At 36.5% G+C, this 27,405-nt stretch overlaps 1 protein-coding gene across 1 annotated transcript in view; it reads left to right on the forward strand.

Moving 5' to 3' along the window:
• Nucleotides 1-27,405, forward strand: part of PLXDC2 (plexin domain containing 2) — a 233,021-nt gene that overhangs the window by 119,206 nt on the left and 86,410 nt on the right. The window contains exons 3-4 of the mRNA XM_042888938.1: nucleotides 13,020-13,166; nucleotides 16,471-16,540. Of these exons, the coding sequence (XP_042744872.1) occupies nucleotides 13,020-13,166; nucleotides 16,471-16,540 (217 nt within the window). The remainder of the gene's footprint in view (nucleotides 1-13,019; nucleotides 13,167-16,470; nucleotides 16,541-27,405) is intronic.

Here is a 27,405-nt window from a genome sequence, read left to right on the forward strand (position 1 = left end):
AAACTGGTAGCGCTAAGAAAAAAAAGGCAAGGGGTGGGAGGAACACCTTTCTGCTGTGGAGTAGATCTGTGTGTATGGCATGTGTGGTCTCTTCTGAAGAGTTGACAGTGAGCTGGAGATAATAAGGTAAGATTAATTTATAGCAAATGGTTATCATAAACACATTAGCAAATGGTATGAGATTATGAAAGCACTTCTTCCTCTTAGTTTAATAGGATTTTTAATAATGTTCCAGTTAGAGATGAGAATGTTTTAAATCTAAAAGAATTTCCCAAGGATAGAGGTTGGTCCCATCTGCTTTCTGGGGCCAAGGTCAGTACATATTTTAATGTTTGCATTTTTACTACATAATATAAGAAGAATGAATGAGTGAGACCTTAATAAGTGTGGAAAAGGGTGAGATACCGTCTTGTACAAATGGACACAAATGCTACAGCCCTATAGAAATCCCTGAAGTAGATGGCATTTAAAATGCGTGGGGAATACGTTGTCAGCAGTCCAAATTTACAGAAGAGTGAACCCTGAAAATGCAGTACTCTGGTGACACAATGCAACCAGATCGGCTTCTTGGCCCTGTGGCAAATGAAAACTTCAGAGTGTTTCTCTTCAAAAGTGGGAGCTTCTCTGGATAAGGCTTATATAGGAGAAATATGAATTGACTACTGCTGTTTTGTTTTTTTGTTTTCCCCCTTCCAATCTGTTTTGGGACTCTGCTTTCCAATCTTAGGAATCAGGGTTGGTTAGGTTTGTTTTTGTTTTTGCTTGTTTGCTGAGTAAATTACCTCCTTTTCAGTGTGCTCAGAAAATTCAGAAGTGCCTTTTATTTATGGTAAACAAGCCCAGGAAATGCAATGGGTAGGGTAGGATTTGTTGTTGCAATCACTGTATGTCCTTGGAAAAGTAATGAGCATGAAAATAGGTCCCAATAAATATGTCTAGTTTGACATATCTTCTTTCAAACAAGGAGAAAACTAGGACAAATATTCTTTTTTTTTTTTTCACCTGTTCTCATAAAAGCGTGGTTATTAAGTAACTGACTCTTTATTTTAACAATGTTAATGCTTCTAGTTAGATTCATGGTCACGTTTTGACTTTTGTATTAATATCCAAAGCACTGAAGTCATCCAAAGGTAATGAAAGCAGGTAGCAGAAGTTCTTGTTCCTCTCTTACTAGAAAGGGAGCTGATCTCTGAAATGCATCCAGTGTGGATGTCAGATTCCTAAAACCTGAGCAAATGATTTTTATTTTTTTTGTCACAGTGCTCTCTAATGTAGGAATAACCATACAGCACTGAACAGAGGGGCTTAATAGTGCTTTAATATATAATTATGCATCACACAAAATATAGCATATTTTTCAAAGTCTAAAATACATATCATTTTCTAAGTTGTGATGAGACATTATGTAAGAGCTCTGTACAGAGATTATTCTCCAGAATTTATAATTTTTTTATCTTGTTTCCCAGGTATTCCCATTAAAGCAGCTCCAAGCACAGACTTTATAAATAATTTCTAGAAAAATTGCTTGGTCCCATCCCTGACCATAATACTTGTGATGATAGAAATTATTGCTGTTTCATCGCAAAATGAACATAGTTTTTTGGTAGGAAAGATATTCCTATGGATATGACTGATATTTCCTCTTTTGTGTACTGCTTTTAACTAAAATAGAGTTGATGCTAACTGAGGGCTCTCTTCTTTTTCTCCTTTCTTTAGTTTCTCTAGATGTTGTTTGGAATGTATGTTTTTAGCAATCCTTGTAATTTAGACCTGGAAAGCATCTTGTCTGTCAGAACTCTAGTGGATTTCTTACTAGCGGCACACTTCTGCTGAACTTTGCATTTTCTCCAGGAGTTACTGTCCAAAAAGAGGCTTTTCCCTTATCAGTCCCAGTCCCTTGACAGCAGTGAAGATGTCTGGTTCTGACTGGCAAAAACAGCAGAAGGGATTGAGTTTGACAACCCTTGGGATTTGAGAGCAATTGTTCTCATCTACTGGCAGTGGTGTTAGCATACTCACTGCTCTATTCTTACTGCAAGTCTGAGCAAGGAAAAAAATAATGGTTAGGATTAAATTCCACTCAGCTGAACAAATGATAAGGTGTTCCTGGAATTACTGCTCCAGTGCACTGCATTAAAAGTAGAAAAACTTGTTTGTGCGCAACTGTGTGTAGCCTTAAAACTAAGCAGTATTGTGATTGCACAGTGAGCTGCTAGTTTGGCCAAGCCCACCTCTATCTTGCTTCTATATGTTTGTTTATATATACATATAATTGTACATACATAATTGTGTATATATATATAGTGTATATATAATTGTATATATATTTGTATAATATTATATATTTGTATAATATTATATATTTGTTTAATAATTTGTATAATTATATATTGTATATATAATTGTATATATACACATATATGTGTATATATATGTTTTTGGTTTTTTTTTCCCCATCACAATACTTTAGTGCCATTTGTGGCTGAAGGAATTAGAAATAAAGACCAGTGAAGCCAGGGCTTCCTAACTAATGCTTCCTATTTTATTATGTTGGCTCACAATGTCAGAGGTGAATGTCAGTGGTATGGCAACAGAGGTTAAACCTTCTCACCAATATCCCGTTACATTTTGTTGTTATGTGACAGATGGCAGCAGTGGGGCAGTCTGACAAAATGGCGTCACGTGGAAGTGTGGATGGGACCATAGTCTGTCACCGAATTCCTCCATGCGGTGAAAATTACACCTGTTGACATTCATCAATGCTTGCTGAATGCTTATGGAGTTCAAACAGTGGGTGTGAGCACAGTGAGGCAGTGGGTGGTGCATTTCAGCAGTGGTGAAAGGGAGTCACCTTCTGCACTTTATAAAGCGCACTGGTGCACTTTATTTTTTATGAATATATGCATACAGGCTCTTGTTCATTGCTGGTGAAAATGCATAGCTGATGGTGGTGACTGCTGGAAAATTGTGTTTTGTAGCTGAGAATCTTCTCTATCAAGTAGTGTTATTGTGCTCTTTTTATCTGTAGTTTCCATGGAAATTCATAAAGTATGTCTGGTCTAAGAAAGTACTGCTGCTCTTGTGACTTCTTGGCACTGCACCTTTAAATCAATGCCATGTTATTTTTTTCACAATGAGAACTGAAAGATTAAAATAGAAATTTATGGTGTACTACAGAAATCTTGGAATATGCTGGAATTCAGTGAAACAATCATAGATATCTGTTGGCTTTTCTATGTAGCAGACAACCCTGAAAATGAAAACCATTTTATTTAATTTTCATACTTAATTCTGAAACCTAGAATACGCTCTTTAAATGGTTAAAAATTGTCTATCTATCTATGATTGTCTATCAGTGTTTCTAAAAAGCTTCTATTATACTCTGCTCAGAAGAGTTTGTTGCTATTGAGCATTGAGGATTCAGTTGCCATTTTAAAATGTTCTCATTCAAAATTTTCGAGAAATTATTCCAACTAACAAGGTAATTTTTAGGAATATCTCTTTGTTCTCAACATAATATCCTCCTTTTCCTCAAATTGAGAGGGGGAAAAAAATATTTTTGACATCTTCATGTGGTTTCAGGAGACACTTGCACATTCTCAAATGAAGCTGCTTCAGGTTATATTCTTAGATACAAGTTTCTATGAATTATTGCTACATCCAGTACTTCAATGATTATTTTTAATATCTACTAAAAAAAAAAAAGCTAGGAAGTGAATTTTTCTGGAATCTGTACAGGTGAAATGAAACAACCAATCCTCTACTCTCACTGATTCAATACATTAAACATCCTAGTCCTCTTACTAAGTGAGAACAAACAGTATGTCACTTGCAACTAGAATTAGAATCTGGGATCATCATTAATTTACTTTTTTTTCCCCCCACTTGTCCAGCTGAATTTTCTACCAGTGATGTCATACTTCCTAGCTAGCCAGCAGACCCATATGTCACTGTCTCATTTCCTGTCAGTTGCAAAAGGGTAAACTGGACAAAAATGTAATATATCTTTTTGTATTGAATTTATTAATTGCTTGTTTAAATCAAAGCAATTGTGACACTTACATAGTGATGGTCTTTAGATGGACTTGAATTCATTATCAACCCTGCAAAAAGTGCTGAAGAAATGATCATATTGGTAGTTTCATTTTTCTAAATCTAAAGGAATGATGATTCTACTGCTAACTCAAATATATCTGAAAAATGAAAAGGTTAAGACTTGAGGGAACAATTGTTCTCTTTTTCTTTTAAACTTCCATGGAGGGAGAGGGAGGAGGAAAGAAATTAAAAATGAGTTTTCCTTACTCCTAAGTAAGGGAATTCACAATTCTCCATGGTAATCTTTCGTTCCATTTTCACATGGTTAGCTATGTTGGCATGTGAGGCATTTAACATACTGATGATAATGAATTTTTGCAGTAAGGAAGGATACAGGGGATTTGGAATTTAATGGAATCTGCCTTTGAATTTTCTTGATGGTATTACTTCGCATTTCTGTTTCCCTCTTCATGTTCTTAAAAACATATTACAATTACTCCAAAATCACTGAACTCATGACTGAAAAGCTATGAGAGGTATCGGCAACAGACCTACTTTTTTCTTCTGAATTAATTCTTTCAGTTATGCATATCACAGCCCTTGCTTGCAGAAGTTGGCTGAAAATATCTTCAGCTAATGGAAGATGAGTGTTAGGTGGGACTGTGTACATTGGGTAGGCCACTCCAGTCACTTCCTTTCTGACCACGTTCAACTTGGCTATATCCATTCACAAGAGATATAGCAAATACAGAAATAGATAAAAATGTGAGAGAGACCATGGGGACTTAAGATGAAATCCAGTTGCCTAGCTTTTTGGCAGAAAGGTTATGCTGGGTGTTTCTTTCCCCATGTGTAGAATACAGGTCTCCTAAACGTGTTGAACCGTGTCTTACAGACTCGCATGGCATTGGTTCCTGTGCTTAGAAGTTGCATCTCAGCCCTGGTCATTACAGTCAGTGTTTGGGGTTTGTTTTGCTCTAAACTCTGATGAGCTGAAAAAAGACCTAAACTGACAGTGTCTGGTTTCCGTAGAGTAGTAGAAATCTGAGCAACAACTTCATAATTTTTCATCTCTATCTTCCTCTCTAAGCTGTGAATTAAATTTGGCATGTTCACTGTGGATTTCACCGAGCTCTATGTTTTAGTAATTAAAGATTCAATAATGTTATATGTGGGAGTTAATTTAGAAAGTGATTGACTTGTAGTTTTGGTTGCAATCTGTTTAAATTTGATGATCTCTAGAGAAGCCATGGTAGTACAGATCATTCTTAAGCACCCAGGCTCTAGGATGGACATGCTGATGTCTGAACAGCATGATTTTGACAGAGTCATGAGTGAGGTGGAAGTTTCAAATTAGGTTTTATCCTTACTTTGGCCATCTTTCCCTGAGTTTTACAGGAAGAAAAGCTGCTGCTTTAATAAAAGAGCATTCCTGTTTGTATCAACTTGATATCTATCAGTCATAACTTATTCTTACAGCCTACTGCTTTATGATTTCAGTTGTGATCCCTGACAGATCCCTGAAATGTGTCATTAACTGTTCAGGAATAACAGCACCCAAATAAGTGTGGAGGCAGCTTCCTGAACTGACTTACAGAAAGTCTTGGTCAGCTTAAAACTACAGCTCCTGCTATTAATTTAATTGCCCAGAGCTTTAACACTTCCTGATTTAAGTTTGCCATCTTCTCTTTCTATGTGATGCTTCAATATCTGGATCCAAAAGAAAAAAAGAAAAATGAAACAAAGTACAAACTGCTGTTAAACCAAATTTATGCTGTATCATGAGGATAAAATAAATACTGTACAAATGGTACAGATGAGGCTGTATGTATGTCACAGCATTTGCACTCCCTCCACTATAAGGGCAGGCTGAGGGAGCTGGAAATCTTCAGCCTAGAAAAGAGAAGGCTTCAAGGAGACCTTATAAGCAGCCTTCCAGTACCTGAAGGATGTCTACAGGAAAGCTGGGCATGGACTTTTTAGAAAGGAAAAGGGGAAATTGGTTTTAAAGTGGTAGAGGGTAGATTCAGAATAGATATGATGTAGTGAAGGCCTAGGACTTAGCTTTTTGTTACATTTACAATCATTTATAGAGTTTCAATTTTATAAATGTCACTTATACATTAAAAATGAAAAAAAAAAAAAAAAGAAAAAAATAATCACGATAAAATCAATCTGCTGCTATGTGTTTTCATAGTAATTTTGTTAAAATGTCTTCCTTGTATTTTCTTTTTAGTAGAGGGGGTGGCACATAGCAGTTGAAGGCTTACTGCAAGAATTACTCTAAGTCCTGCTCCAACAAATCAGAAACAAAACTGTGTAATTAACATTTCTCTACTGTAATTTTTTAGTGAGTTACTTGCTTTTTTTTTATTATTTTTTCTTCTTTAAGAAAGGTGTTGGTGAAACTTTTGCTCTTTTGAAGCTTGTCTCTCATGACAAGACATTCCAAGGAGCTTTATAAGACTGCTAAATAGGCTGACAGTTTTCTAGCCATCCCTAAAAGGGAAGCTTCCTTTCAGAAGCAGCTGAATATCATGAAAAAGGCAATGGCTCCAAGCTGACTCTTCACAAAGCCAGTAAGATTAAATGGCTTTTTGGATTAATAGCAGGTTTATGGCTTCCTTCTTTGCCAGGCTGTCTGTCAGCATATGTGATTCTTCATTATAGGCGCTGTCAGACACTCCAACAGGGAAGTGCACTTTAAAATCCTTGGCACTAAAGTTGATGCAGAACCATAGAAATTCATATGCATACAAAAGGGCAGAAGTCATGAGCTCAGGTCTTGTTTTTGAGCCCAGCTGATGGCGTCATTGAGTGTTTACAGAAACAGCCTCCAGATGCAAATCTGTGAGGTTCTAGGACTCAGCCTCCTCTGAAAATCCCATTATTTGAGGACTCCAACACATATATGAGTGGAATTCTAGTACTTTGTGGAGAAATCATATGGTATACTCTTAGAGAATACAGTGTGAGATGAAGTCCTTAATGCCAATGTATGCAAATAGAGGATTTCCTCTTCTTTTAGGATGTGCTCTTCTCATTCATTAGACATGGCATTCAAAATAGATAGGATGTTCGAAGTGGGTTTTGCTAAGGTTTATGTAATCAGTGGTAAAGTTCACAGGCTGTCTTCAAGTTACAGTCTGATGTGGGTGATGTAGGCTATGTAGGGGAAACAATGAGGCAGTCTTGTAAATTCTGTATTTCCTGAGATGCATATAGAACAAATGTTTTTGTTAAGAAACTGACCAGCAGAGGTTATCCTTGATACAAAGCACTTACTAAAGGAAATTTTTGAGCATCGGAGAACTCCTCATAATAATCATGCTCTTTAGACAGCAGCCACTATATATATTCTCCACAAGATTTCCACGCAGTAGTTTGTGTGCCTCCTATCTTGTGAAATTAGTGCTTTTACTTTTTGAAGGGTCAGGAAGTGTCTGATCTTATAAATCTTTACAATTTTATCACTGCTATGTTACAACTATAATTGCATGCTCTTGTGTTAAAGTGCAGTTAAATGAAAGCAGCATGTTAAGTGTTGCTTTTCCTCATTTTCCGTGACCTTAATCTTTCTATTAGGACCTCATCTCAGCATCAAAAGTCTTTTCCCATGCTCCCTCATTTCTCTTGCTAATGGCTGTAGTGCTGGGTAATGCTGAACATGCACATGTATCTTTTTCAGTCCCCAAAGGTAGAGGTTGGGCAGAGAGTGGCCTGAGAGCAGCCCTGAGGAGAAATATTTGAGAGTGTCAATTGAAAAAAGACTCAACATGAGCTGGCAGTGTGCTCTTGGAGCCTGGAAAGCTAACTGTATCCTGGGCTGCATCAAGAGAAGGGTGACAAGCAGGTTGAGGGAGGTGATTCTGCCCTTCTGCTCTGCTCTCGTGACATCCCACCTGGAGTACTGCATCTAGTTCTGGGGCCCTCCACACAGGAAGGAGACGGAGCTGTTGGTGAGGGTCCAGAGGAGGACTAACGAAGGTGATCAGAGGGCTGGAGTGCCTCAGCTATGAGGACAGGCTGAGAGAACTGGGGTTCTTCAGCCTACGGAAGAGAGGCTCTAAGGAGATCTTATAGTGCTTCCAGTACTTGAAGGGGGGCCTACAGGAAAGCTGGGAAGGGACTTTTTATAAGGGCATGTAGCAACAGGATGAGGGGAATTGGTTCTAAATTGGAAGAGGTTAGATTTAGACTAGAAATCAAGAAGAAATTCTTTACTGCGAGGGTGGTTGGAGACTGGAACAGTCTGCCCAGAGAGGTTGTGGATGCCCTCTCCCTGGAAACATTCAAGGCCGGGCTGGATGGAGCTTTGAGCAGTTTGGTCTTGAGGGAGGTATCCCTCCCAGTAGCAGAGGGGTTGGAACTAGAAGATCTTAAAGGTCCCTTCCAACCCAAAACAGTCTATGATTCTAGAGTCCAACATCAGGTGTCATTTCCATGCTGCTCTCTTGCACTGTTTTTGTCTGATGGCTACTAATAACGTGCAGAATGATAAGATCAATTTTCTATTAAAAATTCAAAAATGTTCAGCAATTAATTATGGCTTTAGTTTACTGTTGTTATAGGCTATGATACAAAGAGGAAGTAAGGAAATAACTAGTGCTGAGTGAGGCTGGGTACAAATAACCAGTTCAGGAAACTGGTTTTGTTGTCTGCTTGTAGGATTATCCTGCTGCTGGCTTGTTTTAATAGAAAAGGTGTTGTTTTTGTTTTTTTCTTCCATGAAATGAATTACTAGGTCTACTTTTCTTCATTAGGGAAATACTTGAAATTGCTAACTCATTTCCTCTTGCTAAATTTCCCAATCTATATTTTATTTTCTTTGTTCTCTCCCTGAAAAATGTTCTATTTTTAATACATAATTGCCTGTATTCTCCTTCCAGAGTTTCCAATTTATTGTGCAAATACAACTTTTAGAAAACGTAATTAGACAATTACAGATTAATTTCATAAGCTATTCCTCTATAAATGCTCATAACATCAGAATTAAAGTCAACTTTATGAACACACTGTTTGATGATGAATTTCCTCACTACTGATTTTTGGAGCAGAAAAAAAGAAGCACTTTAATTTCATTCAAAAGTACGCATAGTCTGCAATTTTAGCAATAATTGGGCAATAATTAATTTTTTTAAAAAATCATACACCAGTTCCTCTTTTTTTCACTGACAAAATTAAGCATCTATAAAGTCTTAACTTCATATTCCTGATGGCTTCAGAGTTCCTTCATTGATGTGTTGCCTCAATGGAAATCTGACAATTTCATTTCAATACTTAGAATACTTGAACAGTTGCCTGTTCTTAGACATGCAGTCTAATTGTCTTCAATTAGCAACAATTCATAACATCTATTTCCAAATATTTGAAGATTAATGTCCTTGAATTTTATTTTATTTTTCTGGTCAAAGCCCATTATTTAACTTTTAAAGTAAATGCAGTGATAAGTTAAGTGTTGTGTGAGCTATTCAGAAAGAGCAGTCAGGCTGCCCAGGGAGGTGGTAAAGTCACTGTCCCTGGAGGTGTTCAAGAAACACATGAATATGACACTGAGGGGACATGGTTAGTGGGCATGGTGGGGATGGGTGGATGACTGGATTAGGTAATCTTAGGCTCTTTTCCAACCTTAATAATTCCATGATTTTAATGCTATATAATATTCAGTGGATGCAAGGACTGGGAGAAAGTGACCAAAACTAAAGCTGTTGAAATCTAACTGCCGTCTGTCTGCATGCTCTATAGTAATTTGCTCTGGTGATATCTTTCTTACAGAGAAACTAAAGGTTTCTCTACAGTGTAGCGTTGTGCAGCAGCAGAGTTCATCACTGGATGACAGCAGTTTTTTTCACTGCTTTGTTTCAAGTACAGCCTTATAAATGGTAAAACTGCATTCATTATTGTCTGCGGTTTGGATGGAATTGAAAAAATTACTTGAAAGAAAAACATTCTTGCATATAAATTTGACAGAAGCTCTTATTCCTAACCTAAATTAAGGAGCATATGTAAGCATGGGACTCTCAAAGTTAATTTTCCCTTCACAAATGAGATTGCATCATCATTGAATCATGGTGCCTTATTTCAGTGTGAGATAACTTTGTTTCATGGGTTTTTTTTTTTTTCAGTGTTATTTTCACATATGCATTTGGCTAGTATCCCAGCTAGCAGTTTGAATGCATCTTGGAGCATAAAGGAGCTCACACAGTTACATCATACTTCCTAGGTTGTGAGAGCACACCTAGCATATTTGAAGTCCTTACTTGTTAAGGGAGAGCAGTTGTTGAGAAACAGCCTTGTGACATTTGGACTGTATTTCAGAGTGACTTATGGAATGGATGTCTAGTAAGAATTTGACAAGTAATGAACACCAAAAGTGTAAAGAAGGCTTAATCTTCAGCTGTGCTGAGCTTTCATGAGCGATGTATGTACACAGCACACATGAGAACACTTATTCTAATACTACACTAATTGTAGTGAGAGGAGTATGAAAATATTCAATGTGTCATCAGAAAATTTACCTCATAAAAACAGTAAGAAAATATTTTCTTTACAATCACAGTAAAATGGCAGCTCAGCACTGAGGATTGCTTCAGGTAAAAAATAATTTATTTCCCCATAATAATAAGTATTCCCTTCAAATCAACCTTCAAACGAAGGTTGACAACAATAAATTCTCGTAGTTGGTACAAAAAATCTTGGAAAATCTGCTGCTGTGAAAGCTGCACTTCTCAATAGAATAGACATGCTTCTTATTTCATCTATGTTCAGTAGTTGAGCCAAACTGTACTTACAGAGGAGTAAATGGAAATTATTCTTATTTCCCAAAAGTACCTGGAAAGTAAGGAGGGGAGAATGGGAAGGAAAAAAAGAATCCAAAACTTTGTATTTAAACATCAGCTACTTAATTAATTTACTGTTGCTTCTTAAATAGTAATGGGCATGTTGTCTGCTTTCTCCCTGCTTATTTTTTTCATATGTTAATATGTTTCTGCTTCATTTCATTTCTAAACATTTTAATTTTCTTCAGTTGGTGGAACATATTGTGAAACAGGTAGAATGAACCAAACCCCTTAAACAGATCTGTCAGAATGAAGACTCTTAAGTATCTATTCTTACCAATAAAGCATTTATTTATAACTGGCAAATTTGTGAAACAATCCTGTGATTTCATTTCCACAGTAATGCATATTCAAAAATATGAAGACTGGAAAAATCACTGTTCTTCAGTGTACCAAAAGATCTTAAGCTGCTCAGGCCAACTTTATTCTAGTTTTTTCTAGTCACGTTGTAAATTTGCAGTGATTTTTGTAGCAGAAAACTGACAACATTTTGATTTAAATATTTCACAGTTAATAACTTTGGATGAGAAAAAGTTGACTTTAAAGATGAATCCTGAGGTTTAATCTCTAACCTCAGATTTTTATTTGTTTTCACGGTTTTAGATATTCAGAAAAGTAGAGATGATTGTAGCTATTCCTACTGGGAATCAACAGCTATGATGGTCTCTGTCTTTGTGCTGATTACCAAGTTATTAGGAGTCAGTAGCTAGGGTAAAATATCCACAGATGCTGCTTCCCAACCTGTAATACTAGTTTTCTTCAACAGAGAGAGTTGGCAATAACCAGCCTTTAAATAATGTTTTGTTTGCGGAATAATCTTAAAGGAGGGCTATTGTCCTGTATGGCTACTTGATTACAAAAATAGGTCTTGGAAATGTTTGTTCTACTTTGGGCACTATTGTTTATTTCTTTGCTGCAAGATCACTTCTTACCCTTTCTGAATGGTCTCCTTTATTCTTGTTTGGTTTTTTTTTTCCTTTAAAAAGATGAAGAAGGCTTGTACATTGGCTTCCATTGTAAGCTACTTCTTCACACAGAAGCATACTCTATATGGAAGAACTGTTTCTACTTTTTTTCCTGTATAGCTCTCTACATTTGTTTATCTGTGGTATTTAAAAAATAATAATAATTTATTTAAAGACTAATTTTTAAGTAGTTTGGATAATCTCAACATATCCAAATTCTGACTTTGACAGAAATTTCCAGAATCTCCTATGATTGGATTTTTAGGCATGTAGTCATTTTTCTATAAAAGATTTCAGAAATTCACTTTTTTGTGCTAAATAAGAGCCAGTGATTTGCGTGATTTAGAGTGAAAACTGATTGCAGTGGAATGGCATGCAGATTATTTTGAGTGTTGGCATCTCAACTTTGTCATCAAAAATAGCCAGATATTGCCAAGACTTTGACTGTCACCTGAACCATGAACTTGATTGCTGAGCTGGATACATATTCTGGCTACAGAATTTGGTGGACCACTAGAAAAATCTCACATATTACATGTCGGATCTGTATATTTTCTCTCTGAATTTGCTGTGACATGGACATGGCAGCAACCGCTGTCATTTTAAAGACCGCAAAAAAATTTCAATAAATATGTATGGATGGATGGCAAAATCTCTCTGAATGGCAAATGTACCTTAAAATAATGTTTTGGAGATTTAAAGTGAAACTGTTGTAAAACAATAGCTATTAGGAATGTTATAGATGCTCCCTAAAAGACTATTCTAATGAATTGCATTTAGAAAACTTAAAATTCTTCTTAAGGTGTTGGCTCTGAGTACTACTTACCGTTTTGTTATAATATGGTAGTTGTTACATGAGCTTAATAGTCACCTCACTTTGAAAGCAGTCATGAATTTTGCTGTAGATTTCACTATGTGGTTACAGGAATGGTATGGTTAGGATTTGGAGATAGGGAAAATTATGGTATGTATTTGCCTTGCCAAATGCTCTTGGTTGGAGGCAGAAATATATTCTGTAACACATTTGTAATTTGTACTTTTGTTCTTGACCACTCACTTGCAATTCTTCTGCACTCTGAGTAGCAGCAGAACTCTGTATTTCAAGTATGAATTTTATATAACACTAAGATGCATTTTTCATTCTGATCTTTATTTGCTGTGTTCCCCCCTCCCCTTTTAGGAGGATACAGATCATAATTATTATACTTCAAGGACATATGGCCCATATGATTCCACCAGCCGGGATTTATGGGTCAATATAGACCAAATGGAGAAAGACAAAGTAAAGATTCATGGGATCCTCTCCAATACCCATCGACAAGCAGCAGTAAGTTGTAATACTCTTTTTTACTGACATGGATGTCTTTCAGCTGTAAGTGATAAAGCAGTTCTAAGTATCAAAATACTCCTGTTTAGAACTTCATTTTTGAATTTTAGTTAAAATTCTGAACAGTGTTGCTATCAAAAGATTTCAAGTTGCATTTTTGTACTTGATGTAAAAGTCCTTCAGAAACGCCTTTAAGATAAAGCAATACATATATAAATATAAGGTTAGATCTCGAACTATCTAACAGTAATCTAGTTACATTGCTGAAGTCAGAGATGTTACTGTTATTTTCATAAGAGACAGAACTGGGCTGAGAAATAAATTGCTGAAATTTTACATCTTCCATTGAATGTATTTGTGTTGACATTTCCATTTTGTATGACATGTTTCACTAACTTTTTCTACTATGAGAATTTATAAAAATCATTCATATGACAGATAGAAACAGAAGCAATACATGTGATCCATGCCAATAACAAATAAATATGAAAAAGAGTGTATCATTTGTTGCTGTTTTTGGGAGTTGTTTTTTGTTTGTCTGTTTGCTTGTTTCAAGATGTAGTGGTATTAAACTGAGCAGAAACAGGAATTTAATTTGATTTTTTTCTCAGCTTTGAAACTGTTATCTGTTATATCCCTGGTGCCAGCCAGGTGACTGTCTCAGGGGGATGTAAGTGACAGCAAGAAGAAATACCCCAGTATTTAATTCTGAACACAAAAAAGCAGACTAGGTTAGCATTTGTGTAACAGAGGGCCCAAATCATAAAATTTCCTCACAGTATAAAAGACTGGAAGAAGCTAGGGATAATACAAATGAAGAGCTTAGGCAATTATGTATCTTTGGAGTAGATTTAATAACACACTAACTCAGGTATTTTCTAAGACAGTTTGTTTTTAAAGGGTGGTGACTGAACAGAGAAAGGTACCAAAAAGTGTCCCAAGACCTTGCTTTTTGTCACCTGGGATTCTGGTACTTGAGAGAGAGAATGGAAACATGCAAAAAAAAAAAACCAAAAAAAAACACTAATACAGGAGTTAAAAAATACCTGTTCGAGCTTAAATATATATATATTAATTATCAGGCCTGGGACCTAAATTTTAACTTGTTTTAATAATTACTGAAGATAACTCCCTCCGCACTCTCTTTCTAAGCATTTTTGTTTCCACTTGGTTCATGAGATTCCTTGCTTCAGAATGTTAATTCCAAGAAGGATCTTTTGTTCAACTATCATTCTAGAGGTTTAAAACAAGGTAATGCTTCTGGGCAGGATGTGGGATTGATGTGGAGCATGGTAGAGGGGAACCTAGTACCTCAGACTCCTGAGCATGAGGGCTTTGATTTACTCTCCCAACAGCAAGTAGCTGTTAAATATTAATCTTTAAAATATTCCTCAAATCTTGTTAGTTCTTTAATACTCTATTACATTATTTAATTGTCTATACTAAGTACCTATTATGTTGTTAAAATTTAAGGCATTAGTTTTTGATTGAAATCAATGGGAGATCTATATCTGATTTGAGTGGGCATAGGCTCAAGTCTTTATCTATTACAAACATTATCATTATGCTAATATCTTTATTACAGCCATTTAGAGGACTGTGAAAGACAGCTGTGCTCCCTTAAAAGCATTTTAATGTTTATTGTGTTATTCAGAGGGTTAATGCTAAGAGAAGAAAAGGGATAATACTGTTTAAAGGATAGAGAGAAGTTCTGGTCATTTTTAACATGATTGTGGAAATTATGTAAGGAAAAGCAAGGACATAATCTGAGTGGGACATGTAAATGAACATAGCATACAACTTCCCAGCAATGAAAACTACAGAATGTGTTTTAATTTCAATTTTTTTTTGTTTGTTTTCATTTGTGTATACCATTGTGATTAAACGTTTGGTTATGTATACATATTTACATACATACAATAGATGTCATTAAAAACTACTCATTCCAGTTAACACAATGCAAATTAATTCTGTATTCTTATTTTTAAAAAAGAGGCTAATCTTGTCAAAATACTATCTTCCATTTAAGTGGAAAGAAAATCTGGTTTAAAGTTGCTGCAAATCTTCAGCTGTTAATTTCTACTAAATAATTCTGTAAATGTTTCTGGTAGATGTAAATATAATTCTTACTGCGATAATATATACTCAATTATTATTATTAAAAAAAAAAAAACCTAAGATAGTAGTTACTTTGTCTTGTTTTTTGTTTTTTTTTTGTGTGTGTGTGTGTGTGTGTTTTCTTTAATTTTAATAAATTATCGACTATTTCCCTTTCTTAAGTGAAGACATGAAAGCTTCGGGATGAGGGACAGTCAATAACAATGCTTTTTCACAGCACTTTTTCTGTAGTAACTCCTTTTAAATGCCAAATAGTAAAGAGCCACAGGCCATTATGCAAGTGGTATCTTTCTATGGGAGATAATATTTAAGCCATGAAAACACCTTAGTAGAAGTTCAGCAGTTCTTTCTGTCAGGACTACTGGTATGCTCATAGTTGAAGCACATAGAACACCAAGTGATAATTGAGTGGCTACAGAAGCTAACAAGTTTTGGGAGAGCAGTAGAATAGATGAGAAAGGAGAAAGCGGAGAGGGAAAATAAGTGTGAATTTGAATGGTACTTTATGAAGACCTTAGGTGAGGATAAATCTGTTCTCTAGATCTCTAAATCACAGTTCTCTGCTATGATGTCAGCTGATATAGGATAGATTGACAGAGGAATGAAGTTCCTTTCCCCTCTCCCCCTTCTTTTTTTTATTATTTTGCAGTAAGTTTGCTAGTACTGTTGTTGCTTTGTTTCTTTATAAATAATTTCAGGTCCTTGTTAGTAAGCAGGTCTGCAAAGTTGATGAAGAAACTCTTTTCCACTTTTCATCAGATAAGCAACCAGGTAGCAGCAGGGTGTCAGGGAGAGTGTCTGAATCTGAAGGAGCATGTGGCTGAGGAGTAAACCACCTGCTGCCAAAGGGATCAGGCATCCTGCAAGACTTGTATAGCAATGGCTCTTCTTAGCAAAGAGGTTTAAAAACAATTTTAAAATCAACGCATCTTTCTAATTTCATTCTCATGATGTAGTTATTATGTCTGTTTTATTTTCTAAAGTCTTCAGTTTTGAATGTTCGCTGCTTTCAGGTTTTTAAGTGCCAGAATTGTTCCTAGTTAGCTATTGTCAATTTCAAATTTAGAATAATGAGGCTTCAGTAAAAAATCAAAAGCAATGATTGAAATAGGTATTTGAAGTGGAGGACTCTTCATTTTGTTTTCTGCACAATATTGATTTTATTTTCTGGTGTTATTCCTTTCAGAGAGTGAATCTGTCCTTTGATTTTCCATTTTATGGCCATTTTCTACGTGAGATTACAGTAGCAACTGGGGGTAAGTGGCTTTCTAACCATTTACTTTGAGTAATTTGAGAAGAGTTTCTTGCAGTTATTTAAAATCCCTTTTTTTCTCCTACATATGTCAAGAGAAACTGCAGCATTTATTTCTTGTTTTCCAGAAGAAGAAAATAGCAAAATATCAGTATAATGGAAAACCTCAAGCTACTCAAGTTTAACTGTTATAAAACCTTCTCAGTAGAAGACTATAGTATTAATGGCTTTCTATTTAAGTATTCCAGTTGTGTGTCTGTGTCTGTAGCATTTGCACTTGTAGAGATAGTGCTGGAACCAAGACAAGTAGGGAAAACTTAGTGTGTTAGGACTGCATGAGACAGAGGATTTTCTATGTGATAAAGAGAAATGCTGATGGAAGTACGTAGCTTGTCCTTTATCAGACAAGCTTGCTGTTGGGTGTGGCTGTGGTACTGTGTAGTGTCTACTGCAATACCACGGTAGGTAAGAGGTATGATGCAGCCTAACCTCCTAGTCCTGTAGCTCTGTATGCCACTGGTGGCTCATGGCTGGGGTCTTGTCTTCCACCACCTCTGGCTGCTGTTTGTGCAGATCTCCTACTGTACGGACAGCCTCAGCACTTTCTTAATGCAATTCCCCTCCTGCCCACACTCCTTGAAGGAGTATGGAGATGGAAGAGGAGACCAGAGGAAAATTAAATAATATGGAAGAAATCAAATAAGCAAATAGAGGAGTAAAGATCAGAAGGTAGAAAAAAGAGAGGCAGAAGGAAGTATTGCAGCGAATCACAGCATCCTCTCATCTCTAACATGTTCAGCAGGTTCACAAATTCTAGCTGATGGAGCTCTGCTGAGAGATACAAGAGGACAAGAAACAAATATAGAAGTTCCTGTTGCCAGAACTAATCCTAGTCCCTGGTTAAGTTTTCTCCTTCTGATGTTGTGTGTAATCAAACATGTGTCACTGGAGCTCTGAGCAGGGAAGGTACACCTAAAAATTTCAGTGGGGGGGGAACAGAAACCAGGGCTTCAACAAGAGTAGGAGGAGTGCAGGTTGCTGACTGACACTGTGTTAAGGTCTCCATTTTTGTTTCTAAAGTAGAAGAATAGAATAGGTGAACAGAGTTGAAAAAAGTCCAATATTAAATGGTCAATTTGCAGTCAAAAATTTAAAAAAAAAAAAAAAAAAAAAAAAAAAAAGATGCAGAATTATAGGTTGACTTCAGTATCAAGGCATTTTCTTCTTGGCCAGCAGTGTTCTTGATGCTGAGATAGATCAGATGAGCTATAAACAACTGATTGTAATGCTGGGGATTACCTAAATACCATTCTACACTTCTCATGTTTTGGCACTTGATCAATGACATGTAGTTCCATATCCTGTACTAGAGGAGTTCAATTTCTTGTGGTGTGAAAGAATGCAGTGGATGGGTGCTGCACAACTAAAGCAGCAGCAGTAGGAAGAATGTTCATTCTGTAAATGTTCCCTAATTCTTACTGCTGAATTTGATTCATGGAAGCATTTGAAGTTCACTCTTCAAGTAATTTCTCTATTACCAGTCTTAACTTTTAATAGAAGTCCTGAATCTTTACCACTTGTGTCATTAAAATGCTACATTCATCAGGTCTACCAACTGCTCCCAAAGACCTGAGAGTAAAATGGAGCTCCCAAGAAGAAATGTGTAATAGTAATTTGTGAGGAAAAAAATTTCGTGTAGAGAATTTCAAAATAAATAAAGAAATAAATACTTGCAGGCATATGTGCTTAACTGAAGTTTGCAACACTCCTTTCTGTTGCTATTAAAGGTAATGGAACTCTGAATGATCGTTCTGCTTTTTGTTTTTCTCCGCTTCTACTAAGTGTGATAGTACTGCAGTGAATAGATTATGGATTAATGTGATGCCAACTAGGACTTTAATATCAGCCCCTTTATTAAAGGCTGTTGACATTAGCACAGAGATACTGCTGTTTCTCATGTGTCACTCATTATTTTAAAAACTCAAAATTACATATGAAAAGCAAAGAACTTTAATGTTCACTCTTGATAAAGCTCTGTAACTGTAAGTCATCCTGTCCTTTCACAACAGGATGCAATTTAGGCAACTTTAAGACTTTAAAGAAACTTGGAGGAAAAGACAGACCTACATCAGTCAGAACTCTCTGATAAATGTTCTGCTTTTGTTCTATTTGAAATTTTTGTTACAATAAGTTTTTTGTGATTCAGCATGTCTTATATCAGAGTCACAGAATGGCTAGGTAGGAAAAAATCTCTGGGTCTATCTGTTCCAACCCCTGCTCAGGCAGACACCCAGAGCAGGTCACCGTCCAGGTGACTTTGCAAGATCTTCAAGGAGGAGGCTCCACAACCTCTCTGGGCAACCCAGGCTCAGGCACTCTCTCAGTACAGAAGTACTTCCTGATGTTTAGAGACAGAACCTCCTGTGTTCCAGTTTTTGCCCATTGCCTCTTGTCCGGGCACCATTGAAAAGAGCCTGGCTCCATCCTCTTTGTACCCTCCCTTCAGGTACTTATATGCATTGATTATATGCCTGAGACTCCTCCAGTCCAATTTTCTCCCCCTCTCCTGATAGGAAATGTGCTTCCTTGATCATTTTGGTGGCCTTATGTAAGGCAATCTTGATTATGTCCATGTCTCCCTTGTATTGGGATTTCCAGAACTGAAGACAGTACCCAGGGACAGCTTCACCAATGGAGTAGAGGGGAAGTATCACCTCTTTTGACCTGCCTTTCTTGGCTGGCTTTTGGCTAATGCGGTCAAGAGTACCATTCGCCTTTGTAAAGGTGAATGCACCTTGCTGACTCGCATTCAGCTTAATGTCCACCAGGACCCCCAGGTACCTTTCTGCAGAGCCACTTTCCAGCTGGGTGGCTACCAACAAGTGCTAGTGCCTGGAGCTGTTCCTGTCTAGGTACAAGACTGTTCATTTCTCCTTGTTGAATTTCATGGGATTTTTGTTTGCCCCACCTTTCCAGGCTGCTGTACCTTAAAAGTAAATGGTAAGGATAGCCTCCAAGTGCTTTTTAAACTGTATAGTCTACTGTTTCTTAGCAGCTAACATTTTTACAGTGGCATTTCCATTATTGGAGTTTTGGAAGACTTTCAGAGGTTATTATGGAGTAAAAAAGAGTGACAAAGTTAACATGTACAGATCCCATATGTTAGATGTATGCTTCTTGGAGAACAAGATGGGATTAATTATGTTAATGATAACACTTCAAACTGTTTTTATCTCCAGCCACGAATTAAATAACCTTGTTAAGAGGAAAATTGAGGACAATGGCACATTAAATCCCTGATGCAATAGAAGTGGTTTCTTCAATTCTTCATGTAGGTTGCATAGTGGTGTAGTTTCCAAGTTACTTAAGATGACTTTGAAATTGTTGAGGTGTATACTCAACTTTTTTTTCTGTTTAATGAATACTTACTAAGAACAGGGATTAAAAATAGTTAATTTCAGCACTCCATTCACTGTTGTCATCAGCGTATCTTTAGCAGGGCTATTTGCTTCATAATTAGAAGTTAAGACAGTTTGTAGTATTCTTATTAATTTAATTAGTGATTTGTGGTTCCTTGGGATCTGGACATCTCCCCAGGTTTTCATATACTCTGTTTTTAAAACATCCTCTTGTTCTCTTGTGACTTTCATTTGTAACAATGGAAATGCAATAGTGGATTTGTCATTAAAAAGAAAGCCATGTGTAATTACCTAAGAATCAGAGTTTTTCTCATAAGTAGCTATCAGCTTGTTCTGTTTTTTGTTTTTTTTTTTTGTTTTGTTTATTCTTTTAAGATTTCCAGAGCTGTTTCTGCTAAATTTTCTGTCTTTAGGGAGCTTTTCTAGACTGATCCATAGAATTCTGTCATGACTTGAAATTTCTGACACTTAAATCGTTTGTTTTGATCCATCTGTCACATTTTATTCCCAAACAAAATGAGTTTTGCAAAATAGAAGTCAATGCAAGTATTAACATGTTGATTATTACTGTATGCATGGTTGAATGGTTCTCTAGCAAATTCATCTCAGTTAATTATGATATTGTTATCAAAATGAATTGAAAGAAATTGTTACTTCTTGAATGTGAGTTCCTAAAATTTTAAGTGTAATTACTTTCAGCAAATAAAAAATGGAAATTAGATCTGTGAGCTAAATCCTGAAGTTAATTTTTCCACTTAACCTTAACTTGGCCAAGTAACTATTAATTTCCAAGTTGAAATTGCAGTGAAACATTGAAGCTTAGTTTGCTCTGGTATGTGAATGTATGGATTCCAACAAGATGAACTGTACCAGAATGAGAGGCTTTTAATGGTCAGAGGGCAGAATAAGTGTGAAGTTCACCTTTGGAGTTGCAGCAGTGTATTAAGGAGCCAGGAACCCCATGAACTGAATGGGATGAAATATACTTACAAATCATGTACTATCAGGAAGTAAACATTAACATAAAAGCAGTTGATTACTATTTAGTGAAGGTAAGTAAAAGGGCTAAGTGACACCATTATTACCTTGTGAAAGTTTAGCTGATGATGGGTTGATCACAGATAGTTGTGGAAGGGACACTTAAAGTGCATAGGGTCTGAAATAAGTCTGCCATGAGCTATGTCATAGTCTGCAAATTTACAAGTCAAATGAATAAATTATATACAAAGGAAACAAATCTTCTAGCTGTATTGACTTCTATATCCATGTTGATCTACCTAAACTCATGTACAGCCAGGAGAGACATAATATAGTCAGCAGCCTATGAATACCAAAGGCAGACACTTCAAGGAGGTTGGTTGAGTTACATCCTGTGTTCAATTCTCTCTGTTTTGTTTACTCTCTCTCTTTTATATGTATGTATGCATGCATGTGTCTGTATATGCTGCTCTGAAATTAGTGCCTCCTATTTATTATGTTGCCCCCACAACCTCAGAGGCAGGTGTTGGTGGTATGGCAGTAGAGAATGAACCTTTCTGACAGTTTTCCATTACATTCTGTTGCTGTGTGATGGATGGCAGCAGGGAAGCATTTTGACAAAACGTCATCTGACCTTGGAGTACATTTGAAGTAAAAGTGTGGAATTGAATTTCTCCATGTGGAAAAAAATTGCACCCATAAACACTTGTTGATGCTTCTGAAAACCAGTCACTGGATGTGAGAATAGTGGGGTAGTAGGTGGTGCATTTCAACTGCAATAACAGCAACCATGGGGAATCTCCACTGATGCAGATATTTATGAATGTAGCATATGGGTTCTTGTTTGTGACTGGCAAAAATGCACAGCTAACATTACTGACTACATTGAAAAGTAGTGTTATTGAGCTTTTAGTATCTGTTGTAGTTTCCATGGAAATAGGAGGCATTACTTTCAGAGCAACTTCTGTGTATATGTATGTGATGCTACAGAGAGACATTCTGAGATGAGGAGCTCAGATGTAGATGTTTACGTTTTGAATGTATTAAGGTGCGTTAATGAACTATTGAGTTATTTTACCAGCTAGCATGAAGGCAGTTTCAAAACTGTCCACCTAACCCATACAGTAGCAAAAACATAAATACTAATCAGGAAAAAATATGAAACAAACAATTCAAAGATTTGCAGAGAAAAATATTATTCAAAGTGTTCTTCATAGGCAGGCATTTTATGTAGGAAGTGCAATGAGTAAGTTCTTTTAGAAAGCTTGTCAGGTGCTAAAACAAAGGTAGATAAAAAGGCACCTTGTAGGCAATTGAAATAACCCTGAAAATATTTCAGATGTTTGATATGGCCAGGGATGTCAAATACAGTATGTATTGGACAAACATAGCTAAGGATGACAGAGGACTGATGCAGAGTCATAGCAGCAGGAGCAAAAAACGTGCAGTATGTTTTGAAGTAGGGTAAGGATGGGCCATTTATACACCAACCATGTATTTCCTCATTTCTGTAGCTTATTGTTCAGAGTTCTGGAAATTAGACAGCTTGTCAGACACTTCCAGAGTATCCAACATACCCAAAGCCTTGATGCATCTCAGCAGAGCAGTCAGCTATTCCAGGCTGAGATTTTTGAGACAATGACTCCTTGTCATCTTGTGGGGAGTACCCCTGAGACTGGGGATTCATTGTCGTGTAGTCCGGATGAAGCTGGAGCAAGCAGTTACATTTGTAAAGACTATGTTGAGATAAGTTGCCAATAAAATAACAGCAGCAGTACTAATGTTTGATAAATGAGGCTTTGATGGAGGAACATCCTGAAGCAGTAGGCCTTGACATTATTTGTAATAAGCATTAATACTACCATTAGTAAAGGCAGGATTATTGGACAAAATGAAATTACAATATTAAATCTCACTGTGATCAAATAAATGTTAGCAATTTTCTGAAACTGAAATCAAGAATTCTTTGTATGGTCATGCCTAACATCAGTTTGTGTCTTTAAAAATATTTGTATTTATTAAAGAGGGGATCTAAGGTGACACTGCTCAGCCTTTCATCAAAACTGAAGATGTTTTACCTACTACTGACCCAAAGTGACCTTACAGACACTGAAAATATTGAAATCCATTTTCCTTTGAAACCTGCTGTTATCAGAGCTTGCATCACTGAGCCACTGCGAGGCACCTGAGCGTGGTTTCTCAACAGCTCACCAGCTGGAACAGCAGATTCACAGTCATCTTTTATTCCCATGAGAAAGACTCATGTTTATTCCAGTATCAGACTGTTCAGAAGTGTGTGTATGATTTGTAACAGCAAAGGGAAAAATTTGAGTTAGCTAGCTAGTTAGCTGCTTAAATGTGTAATTTTTATATGTTATGAAGATTCTTTAGGGCATGGAGTGAGTAAACAAAAAATGGTATCCATGTTTAACTGTTCTTTTCCTAGACACCCCAGGAGGAATGCTATGAAAAATAATTGCCAAACTGGAGAGAATTCTAATGTAATTTAGTATCATGTTTTGCAACACTTTATTTTCAGGGAGTAAGAAAATGGAAAAAGGATATCTATGCTGCAGGAATAGGATAAAAGACTGAGGTTGCACTGCCTGAGCTCCATCTTTCTGTTTTGTCCCCCAGAGCAATAGCTCTGAGCAGGAAGGAAATCTGTCTTCCTGGGTGGTGTGCTAGAAGATGTAGAGAATGTCACTGTACTGAGTGGAGCAAGTTATTACAGCCTGACAGAAATTTCTGGTTGTTCTGCTGCTCTGATCTCTTCAACAAAGGAGTCTCCAGGAAATGTGTTCACCCTTAATAAGGAGCAATTTGATAACAAAACTCAACCTATGGGTGACAGCTGTTAAATGGGAAGGGTGATATAAAGCAGGGTGTGTATCAGAGTGTTTCTGGCCAAAATCAGTGACTATGACTACCATGTGTCTGTTGCAGGGGATCCTACTTGCCATCACCAGCAGGCAGCTTGCTCTGAAGGACTGTGGAAAGTTGCCTGTTGACTGCAGAGATCCATTCAGATAATTGCCCTTTTTAGCTCCTTACATCCTGTCTTTTTCTGAAGTATTGTATTACGATGCAGCTGTTAATATTTCTTCCTCCCTGTACAACTTTCTTTGTCTTTCACTCCTGGGACTAAGTGTCCCTTTTGGAACCACCTTTCTGTAAGGGCCTACCTTTCTATCATACCCTAGAAACTCTGCTTTGTCTTGCTTTCCATCAGCAAATTCTATTTCTGTACCTGCCCTTACGCTTTTTCTGTACAAGTTAGACCAGAAACAGTTAGGGCAAAGATAATGATAAGCTTTGGGGGAGAAAAAAAATCCATATGCTTTGACATCACTCTGACCTTGACACACAAAGGCATTTGTCCTATGTTGTCATAAACAGTGAAGTTTATTGGAAGTAGTTACACAGAAGTAGTAAGAAAACTTAAAATGACTGCGCTTGTATTTGTCTATGAGACTTTGATTCATAGAATGACAGATAATTAATCAACACATTTGTCTACATGGAATGTCAAACAAATATTTAAATAATCTTGCAGATTGGATAATAATAACTTGCATGGCTTAATGTTAAGGTAAATAGCCTACAGGATAGCCAGCTGAACAGCAGGGAATTGGTAGGTATATGCAGTGTCTAAGATAAAATTCTACAATAAAGAGTGGATTTATAGCAGCCATATCTTACGTTGTCTTATTAGTAGCATTACAAGGATTCAATAATATTGTGTTTTTACATAATAGTAAAAATTTTTAATGCATGACTATCCTGCATCTCCCACTAAATATAGTGTTTATTTGGTCCGTTATCTGAGTTTAAAAAGTAAACTTCATTTTGCTGCAGATCCAATAGACTTTGTAAAATCTGCTGTGGATATCCAGCCTCATAAAGTTTTATGTAGTTTTATTTTGTATTTTCCACCCTTATAGCTCTTTTATATCCTATTCTTAATGTATAAGGTGGATTAATCAAACACTGCAACCCCCAGTGGAAAAGTCATTTACGAAAACAAAAATTATTTCCAAACCAAGACTCACCAATCGAAATCTCATGAGAATAGTGGATGAGATATTTGATTTCTAATTAGAGTAGGAAATTCCTTATGAAGAATGGGGAATTACAGAACTGTAAAGGTTAGAAGGAATCTCTAGTCCAACCTCCTCTGTTAAAACAGGTTCCCTACAGTACACATTAACCTACAATAGGTTACACAAAAAAAATATCCAGACAGATTTTGAATGTCTCCAGGGAAGAAGATTCCAAAACCTCTCTGGGCAGCCTGTTTTAGTGCTCTGATGCTGTCAAAGTACAGATTTCTTTTTTTCTCATGCTCAGGTGGAGCTTCCTGTGTCTCAATTTTTGTCCATTGCCCCTTGTGCTGTTGCTAGGTACCACCAAAACAGGCCTTTTCTTGCTATGATACAGTGTTGCATCTGAATCATAGAATGGATTTGGTTGGAGGGGTAGTTCCAACCCACCTGCAATTTGCAGGGTATCCAGCCACCAGATCAGGCTGCCCAGGTTGCTGTCCAGTCTGGCCTTGAGCATTTCCAGAGTTGGGGCAGCAACAGCCTATCTAAGCAATCAGTTTCAGTGTCTCACCACCCTCTGAGTAAAAAATCTGTTCCTAACATCTAACTTAAATCTTTCCCCTTTTAAAGCTTTGTCCTATCAGACAGTGTAAAAAATCAGTTCCCCTCCTGTTTGTAAGTTCCTCTCAAGTAGTGGAGTAAATGGTATTTTGTTGTTGAAGTCTTGGACCTCATTAAGCGTGCTTGGTCGATAAAGCCAAGTATCATAAAATATTCTATGTGTCTACTTCACAAAGTAAAAGATAGTTATATATACATATATGCTGGCAGTTGGTCTCAAACTTTTAAAATATTTTTTCAAATGAGATCTTTCAAAGCATGGATGAGTTAGAGACCAGTCGGGCTGAGAAATGTGTTGAATATGCAGCTCGTAATCAGTATAACTTATTTCATACAAGGACTACGCTAAATTGCAATATTTAGTAAGAGGTGGAGCATTATTATTTTGAATTCTTTCCAGTTACAATTTAAGTCTATCGTTTTCCAAAAAGTTAATGTACAGCTTTGACTAAAGCTTGGTTCTTTGTCCTCTTAAATAAGATTTGTTTTTAGAAAGCTCAGTTCCTAATAATAGCAATTAAATACAAAGATCTGTCACAGGCTTTTCAGTCTGTTGGTCCCGTGTGCATTAGAGTGAAGGCTCTGTAGTTTCTCAGAGGAAGGCTTCTGTAAATAGAAGATTAAGACTTTGAGTGTGAAATCATACATCTTATGTGATGCTATTGCTGGCAGGCACCATATAACAGTGCTGGTAGCTCACAACAACTCCTTTGTCTGTACCTGTAATAAATATATGTTCTTAATCCTAATATGATGATGAAATTTCTATTTTCTCTTATATTTATGGTGAATTCTATGGACTCCTGCATTGACTGGTTTGTCTGACTCATGAAGCCATTTGGCTTCATTTCTCACTCAGAGAATCTAATTTTATTTAAGTAATAAGGGGAAAGAATTACAAAAATGCTTGAAACAACGTGTTAGTTTCCAACTTATAATATCTTGGAAGATAAGTTTATTTTTTACCTCTTTTTTTGTGTTTCAAGCTTACTAATTCATTGGGCCATTGGCAGTTTGTTCAAAGCAATTGTAGCAGAAGTGTGGAGATTCTGTTTGCTGTGCAGTAAATCAGCTTGTTGTTGTCTTAAATAAAATTTTGAAAGCTTAGAGAGGCTTAATTAAAATCAGTGAAGGATTTAAAAATGAATACTGAAATCATTGCTGGTGAAATATAATTAGCAAAATAAATTGTGTCCTAAAATATTTCCAGAGCATCCTGTAGGGACCCAGTGCCAATCCTTGCTGAGGAGAAGGCTGGAAATATTCTAGGGAAGCCGTAAGACGACATCAAGAAAAAAAACTGAAACCATCCTACTGCTGGTAGCTTGGCCCCACATTAAAAGGCTGTTTTGTCACTTAGTTTTACATGTTACCAGTAGCCTTATTAAAAAATAAATGTGATTTCTCTTCCTTATTACTAAGCATCTGCTTTGTATCCAAAGTTACTGATTACCCATAATTTCCATTTCCTATCTGTGTTTCTGAGGTCTGCTGGAGAGCATGAAAAGAATGTGAATCAAACCATGTTAGCCTTTTTATGTTTATTACTTCACATAAAGTATTCTAATTTCCCTATTTGGGATCTGCTAATGTCAGAGCAAATGTCTACACCTATAATTTCACTAGGAACAGGCAGTATTGGGAATACAGATTCTTCTAATATCTTGATGGTTCTGCATTGTGGATGTGATGGCTGTCTTCTCTTTTGGCTCCTGGAGAAATTTAAGAAAAGCCAATTGCTACTCTACATTTAAAAGAGTGTATGCAACTACTGTCTGAGTCACATTATGAAAAATTACTTGTCC

The sequence above is a fragment of the Lagopus leucura genome, unplaced genomic scaffold (assembly GCF_019238085.1).
Source record: "Lagopus leucura isolate 7727_CA_CO unplaced genomic scaffold, USGS_WTPT01 Super-Scaffold_100157, whole genome shotgun sequence".
NCBI classification, from domain to species: Eukaryota; Metazoa; Chordata; class Aves; order Galliformes; family Phasianidae; genus Lagopus; species Lagopus leucura.